Source organism: Numenius arquata, chromosome 3, assembly GCF_964106895.1.
Source record: "Numenius arquata chromosome 3, bNumArq3.hap1.1, whole genome shotgun sequence".
Taxonomy (NCBI): Eukaryota; Metazoa; Chordata; class Aves; order Charadriiformes; family Scolopacidae; genus Numenius; species Numenius arquata.
Genome location: NC_133578.1, coordinates 18,162,543 through 18,188,763, shown reverse-complemented (window position 1 = coordinate 18,188,763; position 26,221 = coordinate 18,162,543). Strand labels below are relative to the sequence as shown.

Here is a 26,221-nt window from a genome sequence, read left to right as displayed (position 1 = left end):
GAACTCCCCCTTCTGCAGCCCTAGGAAGTGAGGGGCAGGTATGGGGAGTGGTGCTGTGACATGTTCTCTCTGCTCTCTCTGCTGCTGATGCCCTAAGGATGCTCCACTGGAAGGCTCAGCTGAAGAGATGTGGAAATGGGGTAGCCTGGGGCTGCTGGCCAGACCCTCTTGCTCCTTCATGTGCAGGGGACAGCCTCACCATCGTGCACAGTGGCAGGATTTCATAGAGGTTCTGGGCACTGGTTTTTGGGTTTTGGGTACCCAAAACCAGTAGAAAAACCTGACGAAGTGTGGCTACTGAGTATGAACACCTGATGGAGACACCTCTGGCCAGCTCTGCACTTTGCCTACAGGGCCTGCTAAGGAAACAGTCCTCTGGGGTCACTGGATAGCAGCATCCCAAGACCATGGGTACTGCTGGCTCCTCAGCCTTCATCCCTCTTGCCCAAGTTGCTTGGTCCTGCTGAGGTTGGCACAGCCCTGCAGCCAGAGCCAACCTATCCACTGGGCTGTTCCAGCCTGACCTCTCTGTGTATCCCTAGATGTGACCCATGCCCAGTGCCCACCAAAGAGCTGGCGAGGGGACATCCCTGAGAAAGTTGTGTGCGCGGAGGCATCCCAAGGCACTGCCTCACCTGGGAAGGTCCTAATGAGCCAGAGGGGGTGCAAGCTGAGCTATGCCGGACCCCTCCCCGGCACACAGCTGGGGGAGAACCGGGGGGCCCCGCAAGCCCTCGCTCCTGAAATCAGGGTGTTGTATTTACTTTCCCCTTTTGGCAGCTAGAAGGGGAAGCCCATCCCAGCCCCTCATTGTTGTCTCAGCGAGTTAATCAGATGCCATAATCCTGTTGTGGAAATATCGGGCCTCCCTGGAAACAATGGGGAGCGAGAATATTGTGGTTAAATTTCAACCAGCTGCCTCCCTGCTCTGTTTGATCCCCGCCCGCAGGCCCGGGCCCCTGGCGAGCAGGCGACGCGGCGGGGGCCCGAGCCCCGGGGGTGCCACCCCGCGCCCGCTCTGCCGTGGGGGAGCCCCCGCGGGACGTCCCGGGAAGGGGGGTGCGACGGGCCCGGTGCGTCCCGGTGCGGCGGCGGGGCTGCCCCAGGGGGCAGGTGGCGGCGGGCACCCCTGGCGGGGTGGGCTGCGGGGCTCGGCCGGGGGGAGGAGGCTGCGGGCGGCCCGGGGCAGGTTCCGCGGGGAGGAGGCGAGAGAGGGAGGGCGCTGGGAGGCTGGGACACGGGCAGGGTGCGGTCCTGGCGGTTCCCGGTCCCGGATCTCTTCAATTTCCCCTCTCACTCCTGCCCAGGGAGCGGAGGCAGCGGCGGCTCCGGCTCCGGCTCCAGCCCCGCCGCGCTGACCGCCGGAGCGCAAACCGCGGGGGGCTCCGGCAGCGCCGAGCCCCGCGCCCCTCGCCCCGCAAGCGGCCGCTCGCCTGCCAAAACAAACGGCCCTTCGCTATTTATTGCCGCCGCCGGGCCAACGGCAGCTCAGAGCGGGCCGACAGCGGCCCGCCGCACCGGGCAACCGGAGCGCACCCGCGCCGGCCAGCCGCCGCACCCCGCCGCCACCGCCGCCGCCGCCGCCGGCACCGGCACCGGCACCTGCCCGCCGGCTGCGCGCCGCATGGGGAGCCCCGGGGCGGGCGGCGGGAGCGGCGGCCGAGCCTAGCGGGGCCCCCGGAGCCGCCGGTCCCCCGGGCCGCCCCGGGGCCGCCGGGCGCGCCATGAAGCCGGCGCGGCTGCTGCTGCTGCTGAGCGGGTGCGCGCTGCTGCTGGCGCCGGCCGTGCGCGGCTGCGGGCCGGGCAGGGTGGTGGGCAGCCGCCGCCGCCCGCCCCGCAAGCTCATCCCCCTCGCCTACAAGCAGTTCAGCCCCAACGTCCCCGAGAAGACGCTGGGGGCCAGCGGCCGCTACGAGGGCAAGATCGCGCGTAACTCGGAGCGCTTCAAGGAGCTCACGCCCAACTACAACCCCGACATCATCTTCAAGGACGAGGAGAACACCGGCGCCGACCGGCTCATGACCCAGGTACGGCCCCGCCGCCGCCCGCTTCTCCCACCGCGCCGGGCACCTGCGGGCACCGGGACTGCCCGAGAGCGCCCTGAGCTCCGCTCTCTTGGGGCAGCGCGGCCAGCAGTGGGGGACCCGGCGCTGCGTCTTCCCCGTCCTGCCCCGGGCATCCCGGTGCCCGGCCCGGGCTGCGCGGGCATCTCCCTTCGGCGGGCTCCGCAAAGCTCTGCCACTTCGGCTGAGCTGGGCGCGTCGGACCCGGAGCGGGCAGCAGCCCGTCCCGCTGCGCCTTGATTCGGCAGCAGCCTGCGCCCGGAGCCGGCAGCATCCTCTCCCCCAGGATGGCAGCACACTGCCCCGCTGCCCCTCGGACTCGGTGACACCCATGCCTGCTGCATCCCGAGGTGTGCCCTTGTGCCTCCCGAGCCGGCAGCACTCTGCCCCACAAGCCAGCAGTACCCTGTCCCCCGGGATGACAGCAGCCTGTCCCCCAGCATGGCAACACCTTGCCCCGTGGTCCCTTGGACCCGGTGGCACCCATGTCTGCTGCACCCCAACGTGTGCCCTTGTGCCTCCCGAACTGGCAGCAACCTGTCCTGCTGTACCCCATCCCATGTCCCCCGGTTCCCTGAGCTGGCAGCAACCTGTCCTGCTGCACCAATCCTGCCCTTGCCCCTCTGCTCTGCCTACCGGCTGGCAGAGCAGGCAGCCTGCCTGTGGGAGCTGAAGGGCAGAGCAGAGCCTGGTGTGCTGGCAGGGAGGGGAGCGGGCAGAGCAGCAAGCTGGGCTCCAGGAGCACCCTCGCTGCCCTTGTCCCCACTCTGTCGCTGAAACCCTGTGCCGTGCCTTAGTGCTCCATTCCTACATGTCTGGGGTGGGATGGTGAAGGGTGCCTGGTGGGAGCTGCCCTCAGCTCGCTGCGCTCAGGGACAGGGACAACCTGTTATTGCAAATGCCCTGCTGCAGCCAGCTGACAAGTGCCCTGGGCCAGGGGGAAGGAGGGGTGGGGGGGACAGAGGACGGCACAGTGCAGGGCGGGGGGGAGGTGATGCTGGACGAAGGTTACTCTGTGTTTTAATATTGCCAGGAGAATGCCTGAGGGTTTCAGGAATGCAGATAAGGAGCCGCACGGCCTTGCTAAGAAGCCTGGCCACCAGCCTCAGCACTGGGTTACAGCCCGAGGAAGCTCCCGGGGGAGGCGGAGGGGAGCCAGGGCTGCCCCGCTGACCGCTGCAGCTCCCGGTCTGGAGTTGGTGGGTGGATGAATGTAGATGGCCATGGCGGCAGGCGCTGAGGGGGCTCTGGCTGTATTTTGTGACTGAGGTTTTGGTAACAGCGGGAGGAGAAGCTGCTTGGGTGCTGGCTTGACAGCTCTGCAACCCCACGTGTCCCGGGGGCAGGTCCCTGAGGGCAGGAATTGTGCTCCAGGGTGGTTCTCAGGAGGGGGCTGCAGCAGAGGGACCGAGACCCCCTGTGAGGCAGCACCAAGCTTGGGGAGTTGCACAAGTCATGGTTGCTGGTCACTGGGGTCCTGGGGCTGCGCTGGAGTCTGCATTCTCCAGGCCTCAGGAATACTGAGGAAGCAGTGAGCTCTGCTGGTCCATGCATTGGAGAAGCAGGTGACATCGTATTGCTTGCGAGGCAAGAGAGCGCTTCTGGCTGCATTTGTTCTTTACAGTGCTCCCACCACCTGCCCTAACCCAGCCAGTGCCCTCCAGCAGCCCTGGGAGAGGGAGGGCTCCATGTCCCACCTGCCAACCCCACACTTCCCACTGTCCCGCTGCCTTGTTGGGAGGGTACCTGGAAGCTCCCTGGTCCTCTTGGGTTGCCCAAATGAGGGCTCCTACCCCCTGCAGGATTCCTAGCCACTGCATGTTCGTGCACAGATGGGTACCATGGTGGCTTGGGCAGCTCTGTAGGGAATTGTCCCCGTTACTGTAGAGGTGGCATGACTTCTGGTAGGTCGCTGCCATCCTATAGCCCTCTGGGCTTGGCTTGTGGCCCCTGGATGTGGGAGATGCCCCCAGATGTGTGAGCTCTGGCTCTGGCACCATACCCTGTGTTGCTATGGGTTGGGAACGGCCATTGACCCAACTCCTTGTCCCTTCCCCCAGTGTGCTGGCTTTTACTGCTGTTGACTCACTTCAAACCTGTTTTCTTTCCCCAAGTCCAAGGGTCTGGGTGTCCCAGGCAGCCGGAAGATGCCGCCTGCTTGGGGGGGTGGGTAGTGCTGCTCTCTGCCCGCCTTTCCTTTATCGTTTCATCTTCCTCAAGAATTCCAGTGTGTTTGCTCTCGCTGGTCCCACTCGGAGGTGCTGAGATAAGGCTGGAGGCAGAGCCCGCCTCACCTCTCCCCAGCAGCCTGGCCCAGGAATGTCCCCGACCCCCTGCCCCCATGGAGTCCCAACCCCAAGCCTCTCCCTTCCGCAGCCATCACCCCTTGTAGCCACCATTGGCCCAATTGGTACTGAGATCATCCTTGCAGTGGTGAGGAATTGCTCATGGAGACCTTGGGATAGGACTCTTGGCTTCCTTTGGGAGAAACTTCACCCGTGGGGGAGACGCTAGTGGGACCCCTTTTCTCCTGGCCAGCCTTGGGCATCGGGGTAGCTGTGGCCAAACACGTTCCATCCACAACCCCTGTTCTGAGGCTGTGATCACACTTGAGTGTTCTGCATACATCTTCTGAGATGGCCCTGGAGTCCCTGCTGGCTGTGCCCTGCCTTGGAGCTGTGCACTTCCTTTCAGACCTACTGTCTTCCCAAAAGGGCTTTGGCTTCCCCCACAGGACATGGTCCTGTACCCAGTCTGGGCACAAGAAGATAGAGATGTCAATGCTGGTCAGTGGGGAGAACATCACTGCTCAGCCCAACCCAACATCCCCAGGGTCTCCACTGTGATATGCATGGGACAGCACAGAGCCACCCAGGTCAGTGTGGTGGCATGGGGTCCCGTCCTGCATGTGGCCTGGGGGTGCTCAGTCACCTGTGCCACTACAGGGACAAGCTGTGCCCTCCCCCCACTGTCACCGCTCACCTTTCTCCCAAACCCTGCTATATGCCTGTTGCATGGGTTTCAGCCTCCCAGCTGGGCACCAAAACAGCGCTGGATCTGGTGAGCTATGGCCAGAGCTCAGTGCCACATGGCTGAGCTTGGACATCCCACTCCAGCCTGGGCCCCTCAGGGCCTGTGGGCCACGGTGGCATTTCCACATCTTTGCTGTCACCTTGCAAGACCTTGTGTTCGCCCCTAGGCAGGAGGGGGACCATGCCATGCAGGCAGGCATGGTCACCCTGGTCCCCGAGGATGCTGTAGCCCCTCTGAGCTGTGCATGGGGAAGAGGTGGGCTCTCCCTGCAGCCCCCGGCAAGCATAGACCCTGCAGACAACCCATGCCCACAGGTTTCTTGGTCCCTGCCTACCTGTCTGTGCAGGCAGCAGAGCCTCTGGGCAGGTAGTGTCCATCCCTGCCCATCTGTGCCTGCTCCCTGCTGCCCATGCCTGCTCCTTGCCCATTGCTGCCTGCTCCTTACCCATCCCTAGCCATCCCTGACCGTTGTTGTCTTCTTCGGACCCACCCGTGCCTGCTCCCTGCCCAATCCCCGCCCGCTTGCCCTTGCCCATCCCTACCTGCTCCCTGATTATCATTGCTCATCCCTGCCTTCTCCCTTCTCATAGTTGCCTCTTCCCTGCGCATCCATGCCTGTTCCTTGCCCGCTGCTGCCCTGCCCGCCCGTGCCTGCTCCCCACCCGTTGGTACCTCCTCTCTCCCCGACCCTCCCTGCCCGTCGCTGCCTGCTCCCTGCCCGTCGGTACCGGCTCCCTGCCGGTCCCCTCCCGTGCTCTGACACCTGCTGGCCACCAAAGGCACAGTCAGAGCCGCCGGTCTCGGTAGCCCGGGTCAGGGTGCTCCGGGGCTGTGTGCCCAGCCGGGCCGGCGGGCAGGCAGCTGGGCGCTGCCCCAGGCAGGGGGGGCGAGGTGGGACCCTTGGGCAGGGGCTGTGCTGGGAGAGGCACATGCAGGGGACGAGGCAGCCCAGGTGGGTCCCACTAGGAAAGGGTGGCCCTGCCCCAGGTGCTGGTGGCAGGCAGTGTCCCCGACTGGGGGACAGGGGTTGGAGGTTCTTGGTGTTTGTGCGTGGGCAGCTTTGCCCCAGACGACAGAAGGGCTGGCAGTGAGGGCAGGAGGGGTCCCCAGAGCGGGGTGCTGGCATGGGACGCCTGAAGTGATGGCCTGGGGGATGCAGGGGGGCATCCGGGAATCCCTGCCTGCCTCCAGCCCTGAACCCCCTTATTGCCCTTCTCTGTTGGGTCCCCATGGGGCCAGGGACCTTGGGAGCTGCTTGTGCCATGTTCCAAGTAATACCACAGTGGTGCTGGATGGGAACAAAAGTCGCTCCCCTCCCTCCTTCTCCTCCACTCACCTGGCAACTGTTTGTCCAACACCTTCCTGGCTTATCTCCCCACACCCAGGGAGCTGTGGGACGAGGGCAGAGGTGCTCCCCCGCCCCATGCAGGGCAAAGGCCTGCCTGGCACTGCCCTTCCCGGGGCCTGGACCCTGCCAAGCGCAAGTGGGTTTCCCCAAGAGCAGCAGTGCCCACCTCCCCCGGACAGAAGCAGGTGCTTAGGGACAGGGTGAGGGCCCATGTTCTGGGGGGGGCAGTTGACTGCAGAAGCAGTGCTGGGGCATTTCTGAGCCCAGGGGTGTAGCCAGCATCAGGTTTTATAGCCCTGGCTCATGCTCACCGTGACTGTGTCTCACAACCCGTGATGGGGAGTTCCAGCACTGAGCTGGGCATCACGCAAAAATATCCTCCATGGTGGCTGGATTTTAGGTCGCTGACCTGTCGTTTTGTTTAATGCTTCCCAGAACTGGCCTCATGCATGACCATAAATGCTCTGTCCGTCACCCTGATTTTATAGTGCTCTCTGAGACACGTCCCCCCCCTCCCCCCAGCATCTCCTTTCCAGGCTGCACAATCCTAGTACATTCACCCAGTTTTGAGTAGAAGCTCCCATATTGTTGCTTTTCCTACACCTTTTCTACTTCTCCTCCATCCCTTTTGCAGCAGGAAGAGGGACGAGGAGTGCAGCTGTGACTGGGGGAAGTGGGCAGCACAGGGCAAGGCTGGGAGAGCTGTGGTGCAGAAGTGAAGACAGTGGCAGCAGGGGACGAGGCAGGGCAGTTGCCTTGTTTGTGTGACCTCTTTAGCCACCAAGTCTGGGGCTTTTGGAATCTGCTGCTGTTCCTCAGCCCTGGGTTTTCAGCCCTTGCGGTGGGGAGAAATGGAGGAGGCTTCAACTCACATCCTTTCTGCTCCAGCACAACAGATCTCTTGGGCGGGTTTGGCATTTCTCATGTGAGCAGAGGCTGGATGAAGCTGTGAGGCTGCCCAGTGCCACAGGACTTGAGGAGTGATACCAAGTACCAAGCAGAGCTGTGCTGAGGACTGGGCAGGTTGTTTCAGTGGTGGCTGGGGACAGTGCTGGGGACCCTGGGGAATCCTCCCAGACAGGAGGCAGCAGAGTCTCAACTCCTGCATCCTCCTCCTGTCAGCTTGGAACCCCTGGGGCAGTGCTAGTGCAGAGGAGGTGTCCTGGGAGCAGAGAGGGTATTTCACCCTGACCAAGGCTCTGGTCTTCAACAAGCTCTTCAGCAGGCTCTTCAACAATCTGGGAAGTGGTGGGAGAGGTGGAGGGGGAGACAGGTACCTGAATGGGGTGCACACCCTTGGCAGATACTGTGTCAAACGAGGCGTTATTGGGCACTGCAAGGAGTCTGGGGGGCATGGGATGGACAAGGCACCTTATGTTGTGAGATCTTCCTCTGCTGGGCCAGCCCCCAGAGAGGCTTCACGGAAACATGATGGGACACAACCTGCCAACCAGGCAGCTAACCCCCACCTCCAAAAAGCTTTTACTGACTCTGCCTTTCTGGCACACAGCGCTGCAAGGACCGCTTGAATTCCCTGGCCATCTCCGTCATGAATCAGTGGCCAGGGGTGAAGCTGCGGGTGACAGAGGGCTGGGATGAGGACGGGCACCACTCGGAGGAGTCTCTGCATTACGAGGGCCGAGCTGTGGACATCACGACCTCGGACCGGGACCGCAACAAGTACGGCATGCTGGCTCGCCTGGCCGTGGAGGCTGGCTTCGACTGGGTCTACTACGAGTCCAAGGCGCACATCCACTGCTCCGTCAAGTCAGGTAAGGCTGGGGGAGGGCAGTGAGTGGGGCTGGGAGCCAGGCCCCCCACATTGTGGCGTGGCCGGGGAGCCTGGCTGGGTGGGGTGCTCTTGAGGGGGTGCTGGCCCTTGCAGCCTGATTTCCCTGTCCGGGGCAGACAGTCGGGTGGGGAGTGAGTCACACACCTATGGCCAGCAGTGCCATAGGGCAAATTCCCCATCTAGCTCCCACAGACATGCAGCCTGACCCACCCTCTCTACCTGCCTCCTTCCCCCCCCCCCCATCCCTTTTCCCCCCCAGGCTTTCCCCCCAACTCTGCCCGTCACATCTATCTCCCCTGGCTTTGCAGCCCTTTCATGCTCAGCTGCCCACCCTCAGCCCCATCCCAGGCGGTGATAGGCCAGGGTGCCTTGGGATCAGCTCTCTGCCGTGCAGCTTCTTCTGCAGAGGGGAGCGGAGCTGGGGGGTGCTGGGGGCAGAGGCAGCTGGACTGGAGTGAGGGATGCTATCGTCGCTGGTGGTGTTTGCTTCGCCCCCCCGCCGTGCGGTGCAGGGGAGGGGGGAGGGAAGGCTTCTCTCAGGACCTGCCGGGGTTGCGCGGGGTGCAAGGCCCCCCCCCAGCCCGTGGAGAAGCTGCCCTGCCTGGGATGCTGCAGCCCCGGGCTCCGCGCAGCTCCCGGCGGCGCTGGCTGCGTGCGGCAGAGGGCAGCAGCGGCCCACGCACGGCACCGGCCACGCAGGGACGCACCGGCCCCGCGGCCACACGCCGGGAGAGGGCCGTGCTGCGGCTCGAAGGCACGTGTGCCCATGTCGCGACAGGCCGGAAAGGGCTCTGCCTGTGCGTGGGCTTGTCTGGGCGCAGAGGCAGCCTCGGCGGCTGCACGCACGCTGGCACCCTGCTGGCACACGGCTGCCGTGTCAGAGAACCGTGCCTGCACCCAGAGCACTCGCCCACGCACAGGGAGAGGGGCTGTGGCTGCACACACACGCCCACAGACATGCCCACACACCCATGTGCCGCGGTGGTGCCAGGGCTGGTACACCAGCGCTGCCCCGTGTCTCTTGTCCCCGGGCTCGGCTCCCACCGCACTCTGCCTGTCCTACTGCCCTAGCCCGCGGCCAGCGGCCTGACACCCCCAGACGCCAGCCTGCCCCCCCACGCTGACCCGCTCCCCCGTGCCGATGCCAGGACGGGTGCAACGCCGGCCGGCGATGGAGGTGGGGCGACCACGCCGCAGAGAGGGAGTGACGCGCCCCCGAAGAAGAGGGACAAAGCGTGGGCGAAGAACCGCCGCACCCCAGGGTGCCCTGTGGGGCTGGCCTGAGGAGTGGGGCCAGGCTCTGAAGCAAGGACCATGACCCCGGAGCCTTGGGGCTGGCCAGAGGAGCGGGGGGCTGTGCCCCTGGAGAAGGACGGAGGCTCTTGAATCCCGGGATGCTCCCCTGGACCGACGGAAGAGGAATGCCGTGACCCAGGCTGCACACCAGGGCCCTGAGGCCCTGGAGGGCTTCTGGAGGCTGGCCACAGCCCCCTTGTTCTGCAGCAGCTCCCCAGGGCTCTGGGTCCCCCATATTTATACCCGAGGCCATGGGGAGCCTGGGGATGCGTGGTGGAGGCTGTGGGGTGCATATCATGACACACACCCCCAGAGCTGTGTACAGAGGGCAGCCGGGCTGCCCCTGCCTCTTAGTAAATGGCTTTTATTTTTGTACGGATGGCCACATGGCCTGTTGTATGTATTTTGTCTCCTCGGGTCCCCCCCCTGCACCTGTGCACCCCTTCATGCCCAGCGCCTGTGCCCCCCACTTCTGCCAGGTGCCCCTCTCGCCCTCCTGCCAGACCCTCCCCATGGCTCTGCCGCCTGCCTGGGACTGTGGGGTGCAGGATTTGGGACCTGGCCCCCAGGACAGGCATGGGGTGGGCGCTGCACCTCATCTGAGCAATAAAAGGATTCTGTCCCAGAGATGGATGCCTCTCTTCATGGGCCTGGGGGCTGGGATCTGGCTCTGCCTGAAGCTGGGGAGGGATGGGGGACAGGGACATCTGGGTGGGGACACTCAGGGATTAGATGGGGGAGCTGGGAGGGAGCCTCGAGAAGGAGCTGGGATCTTGAGGTTGGGATTGTGTGGGGCCAGAGGCAGGACCCTAGATGAGATGCCTCTGGCAGGTGGTGGGAGGGCATCAAATAGACCCAAAGATGGGGGTTACTGGGGCCCAGGGGACCAGGGCTGCGCAGGAGCTGAGTACCGTTCCTTGGGAAGCCAGGGTTCCCCTGCTGAGTGCCAGGATAGGCCCCTGGTGACACCGGGTGACTTGCTGCATCTTTTCGTCTGGGGAGGGTTAGGACCACTGTGCCACCATTCAGGCGACAAGCCCTGAAGAGTTTGGGTGTTTTACCCTCTGACAACTGCTAGCAAAACCCTGCCCAGGAGGCTGGTGGCTTTTGCCTGATGATGGCCACAGGCTGTGACACTTCCTGCAGCTCAGAGAGGGGGTTGGCTGGCATCAGCAGTGCAGGGGTGATCAAGCAGGAGAAGGGAGGAGGGCTGCAGCGCAGGGTGGGGGTGTGCGGTGGTGCTGGGAGAGGGCGCTGCGCTGTGCGCCGTTCCTTGTAGCATCCTCCCCAGAGGTACCCAGGCCCAGGACTGCAGGGGATGGGGATGCTGTGGGCATGCCGAGTGTGACCAGGCACTCTGCTCCTCAGCCTGCCACCGGCTCAGGGCTCTGCCTCCCCTCTTTGGAGCTTCGGGTGCCCCCTGACATTGCTTTGCACATTCAGGGCTGTGGCTGTGCCTCCCTCCCCCTGCCAGGCAGGTTTCGGGACCTGGCTCTGCAGAGAAGTCCCAGCACCCTGTCACTGCAGCAGGGGGCAGGTGCTGCCACGCGTGGCTCAAGCCCCCAAGGGCCACCCCCAGTGACATAGTGGTTGGGGAACAGGCACCCAGGGAGTCTGGATTGGTGGCTGGAGGTGTGTAGGGGACATGTGCACATTGGTGATGCCAAGGCAGGGTTATCCCTGGGTGGGCAAAACCAGGCAGGTTGGGAGGGTCTTTGTGCATCGTGGAAGGGTGATGCTAGGGGTCTGGCAGACGGGTAACCCTCCTGTCCTCTCTCTCCTTGTGCAGAGCACTCAGCCGCCGCGAAGACGGGGGGCTGCTTCCCCGGGTGGGCGCTCGCAACACTGGAAGATGGTGCCCGGACGCCACTGTGGGCGCTGCGCCCAGGCCAGCGGGTGCTGGCGATGGACGAAGCAGGCAGGCCCACCTACAGCGACTTCTTGGCTTTCCTGGACAAGGAGCCCCACGCCCTCACGTCCTTCCATGTCATCGAGACGCGGGAGCCACCCCGGCGCCTGGCCCTGACGCCCACCCACCTGCTCTTCGTGGCCGAGAACGCCTCGGCGCCTGCCACCCACTTCCGTCCCACCTTCGCCAGCCGTGTGCGTCCTGGACATTTCGTGCTGGTGGCAGTGGGGGGAGGCGGTTTGCAGCCCGCTGAGGTGGTGGGGGTGCAGGACCGGAGGGACGTGGGAGCCTATGCCCCACTGACACGCCACGGGACACTGGTGGTGGATGGCGTGGTGGCCTCGTGCTTTGCCCTGGTGCAGGAGCAACATCTGGCACAGCTGGCCTTCTGGCCGCTCCGGCTCTACCACAGCCTGGTGGGGTGGCCAGAGGTGCAGGGGGACGGCGTGCACTGGTACTCGGGGCTGCTCTACCGCCTGGGCAGGCTGATCCTGCCCCCTGACAGCTTCCACCCCCTGGGGGTACCCCGGGCAGAGAGCTGAGGGTGCGCCCCGGCCAGCGCTGCTGGCAGAGGTGGTGGCTGGGGGTGGCTCAGTGGGGGCCAGCCCCCCCTCCCGAAGCTGAATGCCCATGGGGAGCTGCCTCCAGCCCTTCCTGCTCAGGGCACAGCCACCTCCCGGTTAGGGGGCACTGGGGCTCCCCGGTGTGCCTCCTCCATGACCACCACCTCCTCCTCAGCCCCTGTTCATGGGGGCAGGGGAGAGGCACAAAGGGCCTCCCCCCGGACATGGGGGTGCCCCTGGCTGGATCCACATGCTGCTATTTGTGTGTGTGCGTGTGATGTGCGTGTGCGTGTGCAGAATTAGCTAATGACGGAGGTCTGATAGATGAGGGGGAGCTGGGAGAGGAGAGAGTCCCTGGCTGCAGGCTGCTCCCACGGGGCTCCCAGCCTGCCTGCACCCAGGGGGGAGGCTTTGGGAGCCGAGACCCAGCGCTATTTTCTCGGGACCCCAGGCAGAAGGGTGGGTGATGCCATTCCCACCCCTGTGAGGTGGCAGCTGGGAGGAGGGTGACCCAGGTACTGGGGCTGTGCCCTGCCCTTAGCCCTGACTGCAGGTGCAGGGGGGCATGAAACCAGCCCCTGTATGCCTGGGGGGCCCGGGCCTGGGCAGGGCAGGAGGGGCTGGCGTGGGTCTGGTGCAAGACCCATGACTTGGTGGCACAGGTGCCACTGGAGTGAGAGTGGGAGCAGGACCCCGAGCTCTGCCCAAAGCCAGCACCAAGGCCACCCAGCTGGGCATGCCCGTGGGGACACCGTGACAGCATGGGGGGCTCTGGCTGGCAAGAGGAGGCTGGGGAGGCAGGTGTGTGGGCAGGAGGGTGTGAGTGCCAGTCATAAATGGGCATGCACTGGGTGGGAGCAGGGGTGGGGAGAGCCAGGGCTGCAGCTCTAGCCTGCCGGAGCTGGGGAAGGAAAGTGGCTGGGGAGAAAGCGCTCCCTCCCTTGCCTTCCTGGCATCCTGCCCTGAGCTGGCTCAGCCCAAAGCCAGGCTTTTCCCACTCCAAAGCTAAAAAACTCCCTGTGTTCCAGGCCCTGCCTGGCCTCACCTCCCCAGCCTCCCCAGCACCCCAAACCCTCAGGGTCTCATTGCTGCTCACCCATTCCTGGGACCTGGGGGGGGTCCCATCAGAACTGCAGCCACAGTACCTCCCCATCGCCCCCCGAATCCTAGCTAGAGCCTCAGCTTCCCCCTGCTCCACATTAGCAGAGGTAAGGGGGCTGGGGAAGGGAGGGGGTTGTGTCCTGCATCCCCCCTGCAGCATCACGCGTCTTTATTTATTTATCTGCTCTTTGTATGTACCATAGATGGGAGGCAGCGTGGGCGCGTGCAGGGTGAGACGGGAGCGGGCGGGGGGGGGGGAAGCTGTTTGGTTGGGGAGGGTGAATTATATTTTTTTTTTTTAAACAAAAAGCAGAAATTATTTAAAGATTATTTTAAAGCACAGTTTTTATGGTGATTGTCGTCCAGGGCGAAGTGAGAAAGCGCGAGCGCGGCCGACAGCAGGTGTATTTTTGTCTCTTCACTGGATGTACCTTTCCTGGTCGGGGACACGACCCCAATAAATCCATCATCTCCCAGGCAGGCGGTCCGAGCTCTGGTGTGAGGAGGGCAGGCAGGGATCGGGGATGCTTAGTGCCCACCATAAACAGGGCAGGCAGGGACAGAGGGCATCTTGCTCTTGTCTAGGAGCAACATTTAGCCACCCCAGTGCCCCCTACCAGTAAGGGTGAGCTCTCCTTCTCCACTTCCCCATACCCAGGGGAGGTGGGCAGCCTCCCACAGGTAGCAGGGGGGCTGCAGAAGCAACCCAGCATACATGGGACCAAGCTGTCACCAGGCCCACCTGGTAACTAGGGCAAGAGGGGCAAGACATAGGAGGGACAACCACCTTGGGACTGCTGGAGACACCTCTCCATCCCAGTCTGGGCCCACCTGGCCATGCTGGAACAGCCTTCCCCACCCTCTCCATTGCCACAACACCCACTAACCCAGTGCTCCTGGAGAAGATGGACCTCCTACCCTGCACTCCGAGTTTCCAGTGTCACTTTAGCATAGTGCTAGTCATTGCTGCCACTGTTGCCTTGCCCCTTGCCAGCCCTGTTCCCCATCCCCATGGCAGCAGAAGGGAAGACCACCAGCCAGCACCCAACACAGATTCCCCCTACCTGTGCCACACGTGCACCCCTCTGTGCACCCCCTGCCCCGTCTCCAAGCTGCCCTGCCTTGCTCTCCCCAGAGGGACTGGGAATGGGGGTCCCCCCAGGGCTTTCCCTGGACCCCACAGCGTGGTGAGTGCGGAGCAATTCGGCAGCAGGCTGTCAACGAGGGCCCTCATCACCGTGGCTAATTTAAGGGCTCTGCGAGGCGGCTGAGCTAATTTAATTAGGTTCTTATTACAGAGAAGGACAAATTGGTCCCCGGGGGGGCCACAGGGTCAGGCCTTCGAGAAGCACTTTATGGAGTGAAATTTCAATCACTCTGCCATCGCAGGCGCGGGGTGGGGAGCTGGAGGCAGTAGATGCATGGGGAGAGGATGTGCCCTTTGGGGTGCCCTGTGGCACTGTGGACAGCCCATCTCCAGGCCCAGGTTTTTAGGGTATCAGTGATTATGGGGGAGCAGCTCCTTGTCCCATGGAGGATGCTACAGGGTATCAAGGGGCTGCTTTGGGGTGGAAGCAGGGAAAGTGTAGGGGGATCCTGGCTCTGGGCTGGCCCCAGGGCAGCAAGAGGAAGCGGGGATACCCATAAATAAGATTCTGTTGTCTTTCTGAAGACCTGTTAACTTCCCCCTAGCGCCATAAAGCCCTATGGTGAGAATGGTGAGGACAAAATGATGTCCAGCTGGCAGACAGGACTTACGGGGGGCTCTTCCTCCCCTGGATGCCTCCCCCCCCGCCCCTTGCCACTCACCCCCAGGAGAACCAGGGCAGCCTGGGGGCTGCCCCACTGATCATGGGCACCTGAAGCAGCCCCATCTCCCAGGGTGCCAGTCCCAGGCTGTGGGAGGAGGTCCCACCAAGGTCCCGGCTGGGTGGTGATGGATGGGGATGCTGGTGGGTGGCCGGCAGAAGGGCTGGGCTGGTGGGTACCACAATGGATGTCTCTCCATCAATTTGTCCTGATTACCATGTGAATGGTGGGCGGGAGGGAGAGAAAGGGCATGTGGCGACAGAAGAAACCCCCCACATGCTCCCATCTGGGATAGCATGTCCCCCCTCCCATCCTTCCAGCCCAGTCTGAGTGTGTTAAACCAGCGCCAACACCCCCCCTTGGCCCCAAATTCAGGGGAGGAGAGGTACCACCCCCTATTCAGGGCCTTGAAAAGGCTACAGGATCCAGCGCTGTTAACAAGGGGGGACCCCCTCCCCGTCCCCGCCTCCCCCGTCTGTCCCTTGCACCGTGGCCTTCTGCCATGGCAGCGCCAGCCAACCCCCCTCCCGGCCCCATGCTGGCACGCTGGGTGCTGGGGTCCTGGCAAGGGGTGGTGGGGGGCATTGGGGCTTGATGAATGGGAGCGGGGCACCCCAAAAGCATCTCCTGTTTGCACCTCTGAATGATGTGAGCAGCAGATGACAGTAGGGTGCGGATCCTGCGGGACTCCAAGACTAAACCTTTCGTGCAGATGGGGGACTATCTCTGGGCAAGGAGGTCAATTGTCCCCATTGTCCGGGAGCTCTGGGTCCAACCAGGTCCCCATCCCCTGGGCTGTGATGGTAATGGGGGAAGTCACCCCAAAATATCTGTTCCTGTGGGCATCAGGACAGCAAGTTGCAGGGATCCCCCTCCCGGCAAGGGCAGACTAATCCATAGCCCCCACCGAAAAGCCCAGGAGCAGCTGCCCAGCCCAGCTCAGCCCTGCACGCTGCCAGCCAGCTGGTGCCCGCAGAGGGAGCCCGTACCAGCCTCCTACTCTCACTTGCATTAGCTTAATTTAGCTTAATGGCTTTTCGGAGTGCTGCTGGTGCTCTGGGAGCAGGGGCAGGACCCTGCTCTCCATAGCACTGTTAGGGTGGGGGGCTCAGTGCCCTGGCCCTGGGCCCACAGGAGCCCCAGAAAGGTGCGTGGCATGAGCTGTGGAGCCCATCCTGCACCCCAAAAGCCTCTGCACCTTCCCCTCTGCCCTGAGCCCCCACCTCCTGCCCTTCTCTCAATGCTGCTGTGGCACCCAAGTGTGGGGACAATGTTGGGAGCCCCCACCCCCATTGCAGATGGTTCCTGCCCCTCGCCAGAGCCCTTCTGCCTGCACTTGGCAGCTTCCCCCAGGCAGGGATGGAGATACTTTAGCAGGCAGGAGCACACCACAGCCTGCTGTGCTGTGCCCAGGTGTCCCTGTGTCCCTAATCTCTGTCCCCTCCATGGACAGGCAAGAGGACATGCGTATGGCTCACGGTGACAGCATGGGCACTATGAGGACCACAGGACATGGGCACCACAGGGCAGTGCCCACCTCTCTACCCATGCCCACCCCACATCTCCCAGTTGCAGAGAGCATCCCAGACCTACAGAGGGGGCTGACACCCTCTATCCCTGCCTGGAGCCAGCCCTGCCAGCCCTCCCACTGGAGAGACACCTTTTTGCACCCTCTCCCACAGGGAGGGGTAGGAATTAACACACCAAAGCCCACCTTTCCCTTCCTGTGTGCCCTCCCCACTGCAGAGTGGGCAGAGCTGGGGTGATGCTGGTGGTCCCCCACCCTCTGTGCAAGGAAGATGGGTTGATGGGCACTGTGCGGGGCGTCTGGTAGCAGGCGTCAGCCATTGTACACGGTCCCGTTACAAGGCAGGGGGCTCCCAGTGCCGTGGGAGCAGCCAGCAGGATACGGCCCCGGGGAAAACCCCGCAACCACCCAGCACTGACCTTCGGCGAGTGACTCTGGGGTGCCCCGGGCAGTGGGACGGGGGTGTGTGAGTATGCGCCCGCACGCAGGGGACGAGTAAGAATCTAATCAGGGTCCTTTTCCTTAATAAATCATTCATCTTAATCCAACGCCCTCCCTCCTGCTCTAATAACTCCCGGCGCTGGGCCCCACAGCCACAACAATGCGGCTAATGGAACGATTTATTTTCATAATGGTGCTGGTGGGGAGAAGGGGCGGCCGGGGTGGGGGTGGCACGCTCCAGGGCAGGAGTTTCTAATTAGTGAATGAAATTTGATGTAAGGCTGGAGGAAGATGGATTCGCCGCCTGACAAGGGGCCTTTCAGCTCATCAAAGCACCCGAACAGGGAGGTAAATTAAATTATTTCTAATTCTTCACTAACCTCCAGGGAGTCACCCTTCCACCAGCAAAAGGTGGGTCCGTTCCTGATGGACTGAGGTTGAATGGAAGGGACCGGGCTCTGTGAAGGGACAGGGATGACAAGATGGGATGGAATGGGATGGTGTGGGACAGGCTGCCACTGACTTTGCTGAAGGAATGGGGAGGGAAAAGGTGGTAAAAGGTGGTGGTGGAGGGAAGAGTTGGAAATGGTCAATAAATAAACAACTCCAGGACTAATGACTAATTTGCAGCAAGTTTTCCATCCATGCCTGTCACCTAACCAGACCTGGAGCAGGGCTGATACACAGCTGGAGCTGGGGTGGAGCGGAGCAGCCTGGCAGCGAGGAAGCAGCACCCGAACCTTCCGTGGGCTTTGAGCAGGGGCAGCACTTGGTTTTGAAGGGGTGACTGGTGCTGAAGCAGGCGAAGGGTCCAGTGCAGGGAAATGGTTCGGCAAAGACCCTTGTTCTCACAGCTCTGTATGGTTTGAGGCCAATGCCGGTGTTGTTAATGGTCATGGCATAAAAGCCATTCTTGGGATGGGCAGTGTTTTTATCTAAATCCCCAGCTCTCGGAGCTCCGTGATGGAGACTCAATTTTTATAGAGAATAAGTGCACTCCCTCCTAGCACTCCTGCTTGCAGAGGGACCTTGCAGTGCCGACCTGCTGCTAGCCCGGATGTCCCCAATACCCGTGTGCAAAGAAAAAGGCTTGGGACTATATAGCTGAAACCAGCCCCTGGCTCTCCCTGGAGCAAGGAGCGTTACAAGCTACCCGGAAAGCACCTGAGGCTGTCCCACAGCTCCCCTCCCTGTGGGGCCGAGGAAGCCCATTCAGAGACAGCAGGTAAGTTCCCAGGGGATTTTCCATATGAAATCATGGTCTGCATTTCCCGGAAGGTCTCCTGACCGTGCACTAACCACGCTCAGCACTGCCGAGCAGCCACGGTTGCAGTACAGCCCAGGGAGGGAAACGGGGGAATAAGGGGTCTGTGTCTTATTGCAAGGGGCTGGGGAGGCACGGGGGGGCCAGGACTGGGATGCTGCTGTGGTACCAGGGATTTGCGGCAGGCTGGGGAGCACGGTCCCCTCCCCGCGCCTGAGCAAGGTGAAGCTGGGATAGGCGCAGAGCCGGCTGTGCTGACCCAACACTCCAGGAATTTAATTTGTTTAATATATTCCCTGGGAAAGAAGAAAATAAATAAGTGGCACCTTGCGTGCCCCCATGTCTCACTCTCACGACGGAGGTGTCAGCTTAACGAGCCGAAGCCCTCAGCCTGATTAACCAGCCGCTGCTCCTGCTAATAGGGAGCTGCCGCCCAGCGTGATTGATGTACAGAGAGCATTAGCCCCCACAGCCTGGCGCTGGACCGCCGGGTGGGGGCACCGTGCCCACCCCAGCTCCCTTGTTCCTGCCCTCCATACCCAGGCCCAGGTCAAGGGCAAGTCAAAGGCTCCCTTTTGCCCTGGGGTGGATTATCCTGCCCACGGCTCTGTGCCTACAGCAGTGCCGAGGGATGTGGATCTGGCGTTGCTCTAGAGGCAAGGACATGCTGGTGGCTTCCCGTCGGCTGTGGGACTGTGCGGCAGCTCCTCAAAAGAGGGGCTGAGAGCCAGGGTTGCACAAAGATTTCTGTACTGAGCTCTAGGTCTTGGCCACACTCTCCCCCATGGGCTAGGGTAGGGGGACACTGAGGAACAGGGATGTGCTGGAGGCCATGGTGGCAACCTTGGGGGAGACGGTGAGCCTTGGCAGCTCCTTCTAGGCTTTAATCCACCAAGTCCCCACCATACTGCCAGGAAGAAAACACCATTTTCCATACTGCCAGGAAGAAGACCCCGTCCTTGTCCCAGCTGCCCCTTCTGCAGTCCTGCCTGCCTGTCCCTCCATCTGCCCCCCCCTTATTGAGATGTCCCTGGGTCTCACAGCAGAGACATCACCCACTCCCATCATCCCTGTCCCACGGCGTCACCACCCCCTGCCCCCACCTTGGGAAAGGGTTAATCAGCAGCCAGGGAGACAGGGTAATAAATGGCTGTTATCTCGTTAATGAGCTGACATTAATTAGAGCCCAAGGTCCTGGGAGGAGCAGCTGATTTATCCAGTCACCCTGGGAGCAGGTTAGGAGCTGACTCCATGGAAAGGCCATTAACAGGGAAGAGGTGAGGCTGTGATGCTGGGGTGGGGGATATCACCCTGCACTGTCCCCTCAGCCTAGCCCTAGCTCCCTTCCCTCCCAGGGAGCAGCTCTGGCCTTGGGACAAGACCTAGCAAAGCAAAACAGAACATCCTGGAGGTGACAGGAAAAAGTAGGACTTAGGGGAATCTTCCGGTGTGCCCAGTGATGGGAGTGCTGGGGGGTGGAGAGCCTGGCTGTGCCTGGGACACGTGGCACTGGGCACAATGTGCTGGGGTGGTGTGCTGGGCAAGGACTGGGGCAGCAGGGGCACAGGGAAGCAGAAGGGGTATAGGGACTGCTGTGCAGTCACTTCCCTGCTTTCCTGGATGATGCTGGGCTATGGGAGATGCTGGCTGATTGGCATCTCCCCCCAAAAGCCAAGGTCTGGGGTAAGGACAGACACTGAGTCTGAGCCTGGGTGCTGCTGGAGCTTGTTCTGGGGCAGTAGAGGAGATCTCTGGGTGGGTGCTGGGGCCTCATGGTGTTTCAGTATCTAAGAGGAAAGAGGTTGGGGCTAATGGGACTGGAAATGCCAGACCCTGGGTCCTTGGAAGAAATGGATCTGAGCTGGCCATGTGTCCCTGTCTCTCCAAGCCATGCATTTACACCAGGACAAGCTGGCTGTCCCCAGGCCTGACCACCTCTGTTGTGCATCGCTGCATTCCAGGAAGGTGAACCAACAGCTACTAGAGGGGAGCTCTAGGGCATCCCCTGCAGCTGCATGGCTTGATCCTGCAGGATACTGCTACCCCGGCCCTCCGCAGAGGCTGTGCACTGGGATGGGGTGCACTGGGATCAGGTGTGACACTTCAGAGCTGTCCTGGCTGCTTCTGCTGGGGGCAGGCACCCTTCCTTCCCAGCAAGTCTTCCTGTGCCAGTTTGCCACCCCCCAGCTCCAGAATGGGAGCTATTAACGTGTTTTTCAGCTCAGCCTTGCCATGTCCCATCAGAGACTTGGCTGCTTATTTGAGGAATTGCTTGGCTAAATAAACAGCTGCTCAGAAATCCCTGCAGGAGGCCTGTCTCGGAGGGACTTGTTTGCTTTGCCTGTTAACCCCTTCACTCGGGGCAGGTAGCAGGGGCTCACTGTGGAGCCTGGGTAAGGTGGGCAGGGGGAGTTGGGAACCCCAGCAAGCCCATGCAGAGGCAAGGGGATGGAGGCATGGAGATTTCTGCCCCCCAGGACAGATCCCTGGCTGTCGGACAGAGCAGCTGATGTACCAGGATGGAGAAGCCCTTGGGGACCCTGTGGCTGGCTCACAGGTCCCTGGGGTGGGCAAGAGCAGGCAGACCCCCAGGAGGGGATGCAGGCAGGGACAGGGCAGAGGTGGAGTGCATGGCAGTGCCTGAGCACAGTGGAAGCATGGAAGCATGCTTGGAGGTGGCTTTGGTGACTTGTCTGGTTCTTGTCTCCTGCCATCGCTGGTACAGGGGCTGACCCCTAAAGATAGATGGGGAGCCCTGCAAGCATGTCTGTGGGGCTCTGCAAATGGCTGCTCTGCTTCCATAACCTCTGCCAGTGTTTCTGCAGAGAGGACTGCCACCAAGCAGCCCAGGGCTGACTGTGCCAGGTCTGACACAGGCTGGGCTCAGCTCCCACCATTGTGGGGCTGATTAAGAGCCATTATCTGGTTGGTTAACAGCCCCGGGCCACTCGCAGGTGACTTCAACTGTTCATTTAGCCACAAATCACCACGGGGCTGGCAGTTTATTTACCTTCCCCACCAGCCTCCTGTGGCTTCCCAGACTCCAGAGATAGCGAGGGGCAGAGGAAGGGCAGTGTCCCACTGCAGACAGTAGTCAGGGCTCCCACAGAACCTGGGACACCTCAAACTGGAGCAGACCAGGGGCTCTTACAGCCAGTGCTTCTCACCAGGGGCTCAGCCTGTGATGGGCTGGTGGCTGCAGAGCACGGGTGAGAGTGGGACACTTCTACAGCCTCTCTCATGGGGGAATGGCTCAGAAAATACCTGCGAGCAGGCTTACAGTCTGTGTCTCCAGCATCGGTGATGCTTCTGGGCTGTATTTCTCCACTGGCTGTCTTGGGCCTTCGGAGTGCTGCAAGATGACCTGAGGCACCAGGGCCAGAGCAACAAGATCCACTGCTTCCCGAGAGATGCTTTAAACAAGGTTGTTGCACTATAGGTCTCTTGCGGGGAAGTAATTTCTAAAGATGGAAAGCTCTGGAGGCTGTGGCCTGGGGAGTAGTTAATGCTTACCAAGCGGGTACAGCCGTCCTGGCGATGGGGAGCTCTTTCAAGGCTTAAAAGCTATAGCCTAGGCAGAAATCAGGGTGCCTGCCACCTCTCTGGGATGGGCTAAGCACCCTGATTCTTGTCCTGGTACCTGTCTCAAAGGCAACTTCTATTGATGGAAGGCAGGAGGTGACCCAAACCCACCAGAAAGACCTGGTGCTCAGCTGTGCACCTAGGAATAGCCAAAATGACAGGTTCGGTGGAAATCAAGACACAGCCCCAGCATGGGTCATGTCTTCATCTTATGTTGGGGATAAGGACCTGATCCTGGGAAAATTGAAGTCTGGTCCCAGTCGGTAATTTTTTATCAGGCTATGGATTTTCTTCGGCATCCTTGACTTTGATCTTGAGGCAGTTGGGTTTGCTGAGGGACGTTACGTTGCTTCCCAAGGTGACACTGAGGAAGTGGCGGGGCTGTAAAACTGAATTGTGCTCCCAAATACTACCTGTGACCCCCATGGCTCATTTCTGAGAGCTCAGGCACTGCTGGTGACAGCCTGGAGAAGCATGTGAACTGCTGCAGCTAGTGTTGTGTGTCTCTACAGATGCTGAGAACTTGTGTGCACCAGAGCTGTGTGTCCTTGATGGCCTTGTGGATGTTTGCTCTTCCAGTTTGACTCCTGCTACTTGACCTTGTATGGATGGAACCTGCATGGAGACAATCTATCTGGGGCAAGACGCCACAAAGAGAGCTCCATTTGTCTATTTAGGCACCTTCATGTTGGCAATAAAAGGCTTTGCAGGGCTTATTTACACCTGCATGGGTGCTGCTGTGACTGCTGCTTTCAGGTGGCTGAAAGAAGACTGGGCTCTGAACATCCAGCTGAGGCACATCCAGAAAATCCCTGCAAAATGCCTGGGCAAATGGAAGAGTCCCAGGAAGCCCTGGGCTGTGTGAATGCTTCTGGTGCTGCCTCTTGCCCAGTGAGGGTTGTTGTGATCAGGGCCCTCCCAGGGAGGCGAGTGAGCTGAGGAACCTCACTGCTGCCTGGGCAGCATGGACCTCCCCCTGATCTGCACTTACTGGACAGGAGTAGACTAAGTGGTTAAGTGTGGATGCACCTTTAGGGCTAAGTCAACATGAAGTGCATCAGGCAAGGGACAAATGGAGATGTTGATGGAGTGTGCTTGAGTCAGCAAGGGATGTGGAGATGGGAGAAGTAACCTGGCTGTTTCAGGGCTTCAGGCTGGTCCATATTGCTCTGTATGGGGCTCCGAAGGTCTGTCCTGGATGTGCCCAAGATCTTCCACAGCAGCAAGGTGGTGTTTGCTGGCCTGTTTCACAGAGCTGGTCACCTTGGGAAAGCTCTGCTACCACTGGGTGAGCAGAGGAGGCTCTCGGGTAACAGCACAGGGTGAGCTGTGGGGGCATTGGGAGCAATATGGTGCTGGTTGGGAACATCCCTCCTTAAACTCCACTTCTTCTTGAACTGGGGTGGTTTCCTGGGGCAGCTCCTGTCCATAGCTCCTGGTACACCCAGGCTGTGGGAACGAGCTGTCTCTCTAGCTGATATCCTGGGGTCTGTTACCTGTGGCTGACATTTGGGGTTGGTTTGTGGAGACCTTCCTGTGGAGGAAGGATGCTGAGCAGAGGTAAGGGCCCAGGCCACAGTCATGTTCACTTATTACAGTCCTCAAATCTAGTTAGCAACCAGGTGATCTGTCACCAGAGGACCTGATGGATGGGGAAGAGAGTTCCCTCCTTCCTGAGGCGGGAAATGAAGCTAATCAGACCTCGGACACCTTAATCCAGCTCTGATCTGATTAATGACCCTGAAGACTGTGAACTCATCAGCACCCTGGCATCTATCACTGCCTGCATCCCGCCCCTTCTGCTGGCCACTGCCCGGCACAGCTCTCCTGTGCACAGATCTGGGCTCTGGATCTCTGCCCCATATGGTATGGGCTGCATGCTGGCTGCTCCAGACCCGGACAACCCTCTTGCAGGGTCCCAGTGTCTGGGTTTGACTCGCCTGGAAGAGGGAACTCCCTCCATGATTTTCCTAGATGTCTTTATTGGGATGTTTCCACAGAGGTTTTATGGTTGATGTCTGCAAAGATTTCTTGCTTGTGCAACTCAAAGGCTGTAGCTTGGCTGCTTGTACTTGCATCACCCCTCAGATCAGTGAACTGGGCACCAGCCTGGGCTGCTGCTCCTTGGAGGAGCTGCTTCTCTTGGGAGAGCCTCTCTGGGTAGTGCAGGGGACTTCCATGGGGACAGTAAGGCTGTGACTTGGTGCTGTGACCCAGACCCCCAGACGAGTCTCACTCAAGCCCTGATCCTACTGCCTGAGCTACGGGGGGTACAGTCACAGGTGGTCTCAGGGCTTGGCAGAGGTTACCCAGGCAATCCTAGGCCTGCCTGTCTGCCACCCCATGGTGGCCACTCTGGTGGTGATTTCTCTGTTGTGCCCCAGTGCAGCAGCCCCAATCTGCCTCGTGTCCCAAGGCATGTTCCCTGTGCAAAGCTAAAGAGCCATAGCAATCCTTGGAGCCAGCCCTGGGGACTCGGATAAGGAAGCGGTGGCTCCTCCCTTGCACTGTCACCATTGCAGGCTGTTAACCTGCACCAGAAGAGTTGTCCTACCTCTGCTGTGCCCTCTGTTCCCTGGATACTTGTTGCAGTTTTCCCCTGCGCTTGGGAGCCAGGCTGTTCCATTCCTCGCCAAATCTTGTCCTGCCCATGCCTGCCGCTTGACAGGGCTGGCTACTCACATGGGGGGAGAGGGAAAGAGCTTGGAGTCCATTTGCTTGGTGGGGACACTGGCTTCTGTCCTGGGAAAGCAGAGGTGGATGGATTTGGGGGGAGGGTGTGGAAGAGCCCTACAGCCTCCTTGATGGTGGAGAGAGGGTATAGCAGCAGGCACAGAGGTGCTGGGAGTGGAAAGGGACACTGTCCCACCTTCAATACCCTCTGTCCAAGTAGGGTGTGTTACTGTGGGGTAACATCCACCCCAAATCCCTTTCTGGGTTGTCCATAGGGCTGATTCCTGCCCTCCTCCTCCCAGGGAGGCAGCTGGAAAAGGGCTGTTGTGCGTCTGTTCCTGTAGAAGGATTTGGGCCCACCCAGTGAAGGTAGTGGGAGCCAGGCTCGTGCAAAGGAAGGAAGAAGTTGTCCTACACATGGGACCTTTGGAGCTCCCTGCACTGGGGTGATGTGTGTGCAAGGAGCTCAGCAGGCTCCAGACCAGACTGGGTGGGCAGGGAGAAGAGAAACCCCTGGAGATACTGAGCAGAGAAAGCACAGGAGGATGAGGAAGGTCTCACACCTTTCTCTTCCCTGGGCATTTGCTTATAGCCCCTGTGGGACACAGGGTACATGGAGGTGGACTAATCTCCTGCTCAGGGAATACAGCATTGCTGTAAATGCTGAAGGGGGAAGAAATACAAGGATGGGAGCTCCCTTTAGCCATTATAATATTTAGGCAGGGCAATAGTGACTGCCTCACTTGCCTTCCAAAGAGCAGGACCCATCATCGGCCACAAACAAGCAGAGGCTTGTCTCAATGTGTCAGCATGACACAGAAAGCTGGGACCCAGAGACAGACAGACAGACACTGACCCCTGATGCCAGAACCCACAGATACATTTGCACACACTCTGCCTCTCCCTGAAGACCAATGCCTGTGGGTCTGGGCCAGCTCTGCTCCTGCTCACCTGCGTTTTCCAGACCAGCCAAGGCTTTCCTCTCTGCCCTTCCCTGCTGCCACTCTCCAAGCTGTGTCTTGGCTGGGAAAGATAAGACCAGGCAAATGAGTAACAATCTGCTTGTAGGCACCTGCTGTGTTGGCATTTTGGACAGACATGGGTGGTGGTCCCTGTGTCTGTCCAGCTCAGATCCACTAATCTTCCTGGCCCAGGAGACATGCAATGGGAAATGGCACAGTTGGGCATTGCTGGTGATCCCAGGTGCATGGGGTGCAGAGAATTCTGCTGGTGAGTGAGAGCCCCTCCTACTCTCCCAGGCAGGCACTCTGCCCCTCAAGTGCCAGCGCCTCTGCAGAGCCAGGGCAGCACTGGAGCCCAGTAGGGCTTTGCCCTCTTGTGCTGAAGTCCATCTGGTCTCTCCAGATCTCCTCCAGCCATTGCACCTACAGACCCTCTTCCCCACTGAGCAGGCTAAGGAGAGTGGATTGGTTCTGGATCAGGACAATGGGCTCAGTGCCCTGGGCAGCGGGTCCTGCAGGCTGGGGGGACCCCTTGGGTGTGGACTGGGGCTGGGCTGGGTTGTGAGGCTGAGGAAGAGGCAGAGTGCTCTGGATCAGGCCCTCGAGCGTCCCTGCTGCTGTGGCCGGGGGATGAGGAAGTCGGAGGAGGGAGGCCGGTCGGGGCCCGTGGGGAGGCAGGCCGGGCCGGCGGGGCGGGGGGCCGGCGAGGAGCCAATGGGGAGCTGGGGCAGGTGGAGGGGGGGTTAAAACCCCCCCGGTGCCGGCGGGCGAGCGAGTGCCCGGGAGGAGGAGCGGAGAGGAGGGCTGCCCCCGAGGGCAGCCCCGCGGAGCGCGGCGCGGCGGGGTCCCGCGGGTGG

At 61.1% G+C, this 26,221-nt stretch overlaps 1 protein-coding gene across 1 annotated transcript; it reads left to right on the top strand.

Annotated features, from left to right (window-relative positions):
• The first annotated feature begins 1,724 nt into the window (after positions 1-1,724).
• On the top strand, positions 1,725-11,983 carry IHH (Indian hedgehog signaling molecule). Its single transcript, XM_074145513.1, has 3 exons — positions 1,725-2,027; positions 7,955-8,216; positions 11,322-11,983. The coding sequence occupies exons 1-3, from the start codon at positions 1,725-1,727 to the stop codon at positions 11,981-11,983; spliced, it is 1,227 nt and encodes a 408-aa protein (XP_074001614.1).
• Positions 11,984-26,221: the final 14,238 nt, after the last annotated feature.

Coding starts and splice junctions, on each gene's coding strand:
- IHH (XM_074145513.1), top strand. CDS start 1,725: ATGAAGCCGGCGCGGCTGCTGCTGCTGCTGAGCGGGTGCGCGCTGCTG. Junction 2,028..7,954: donor CCGACCGGCTCATGACCCAG/GTACGGCCCCGC, acceptor TCTGGCACACAG/CGCTGCAAGGACCGCTTGAA. Junction 8,217..11,321: donor CCACTGCTCCGTCAAGTCAG/GTAAGGCTGGGG, acceptor CTCCTTGTGCAG/AGCACTCAGCCGCCGCGAAG.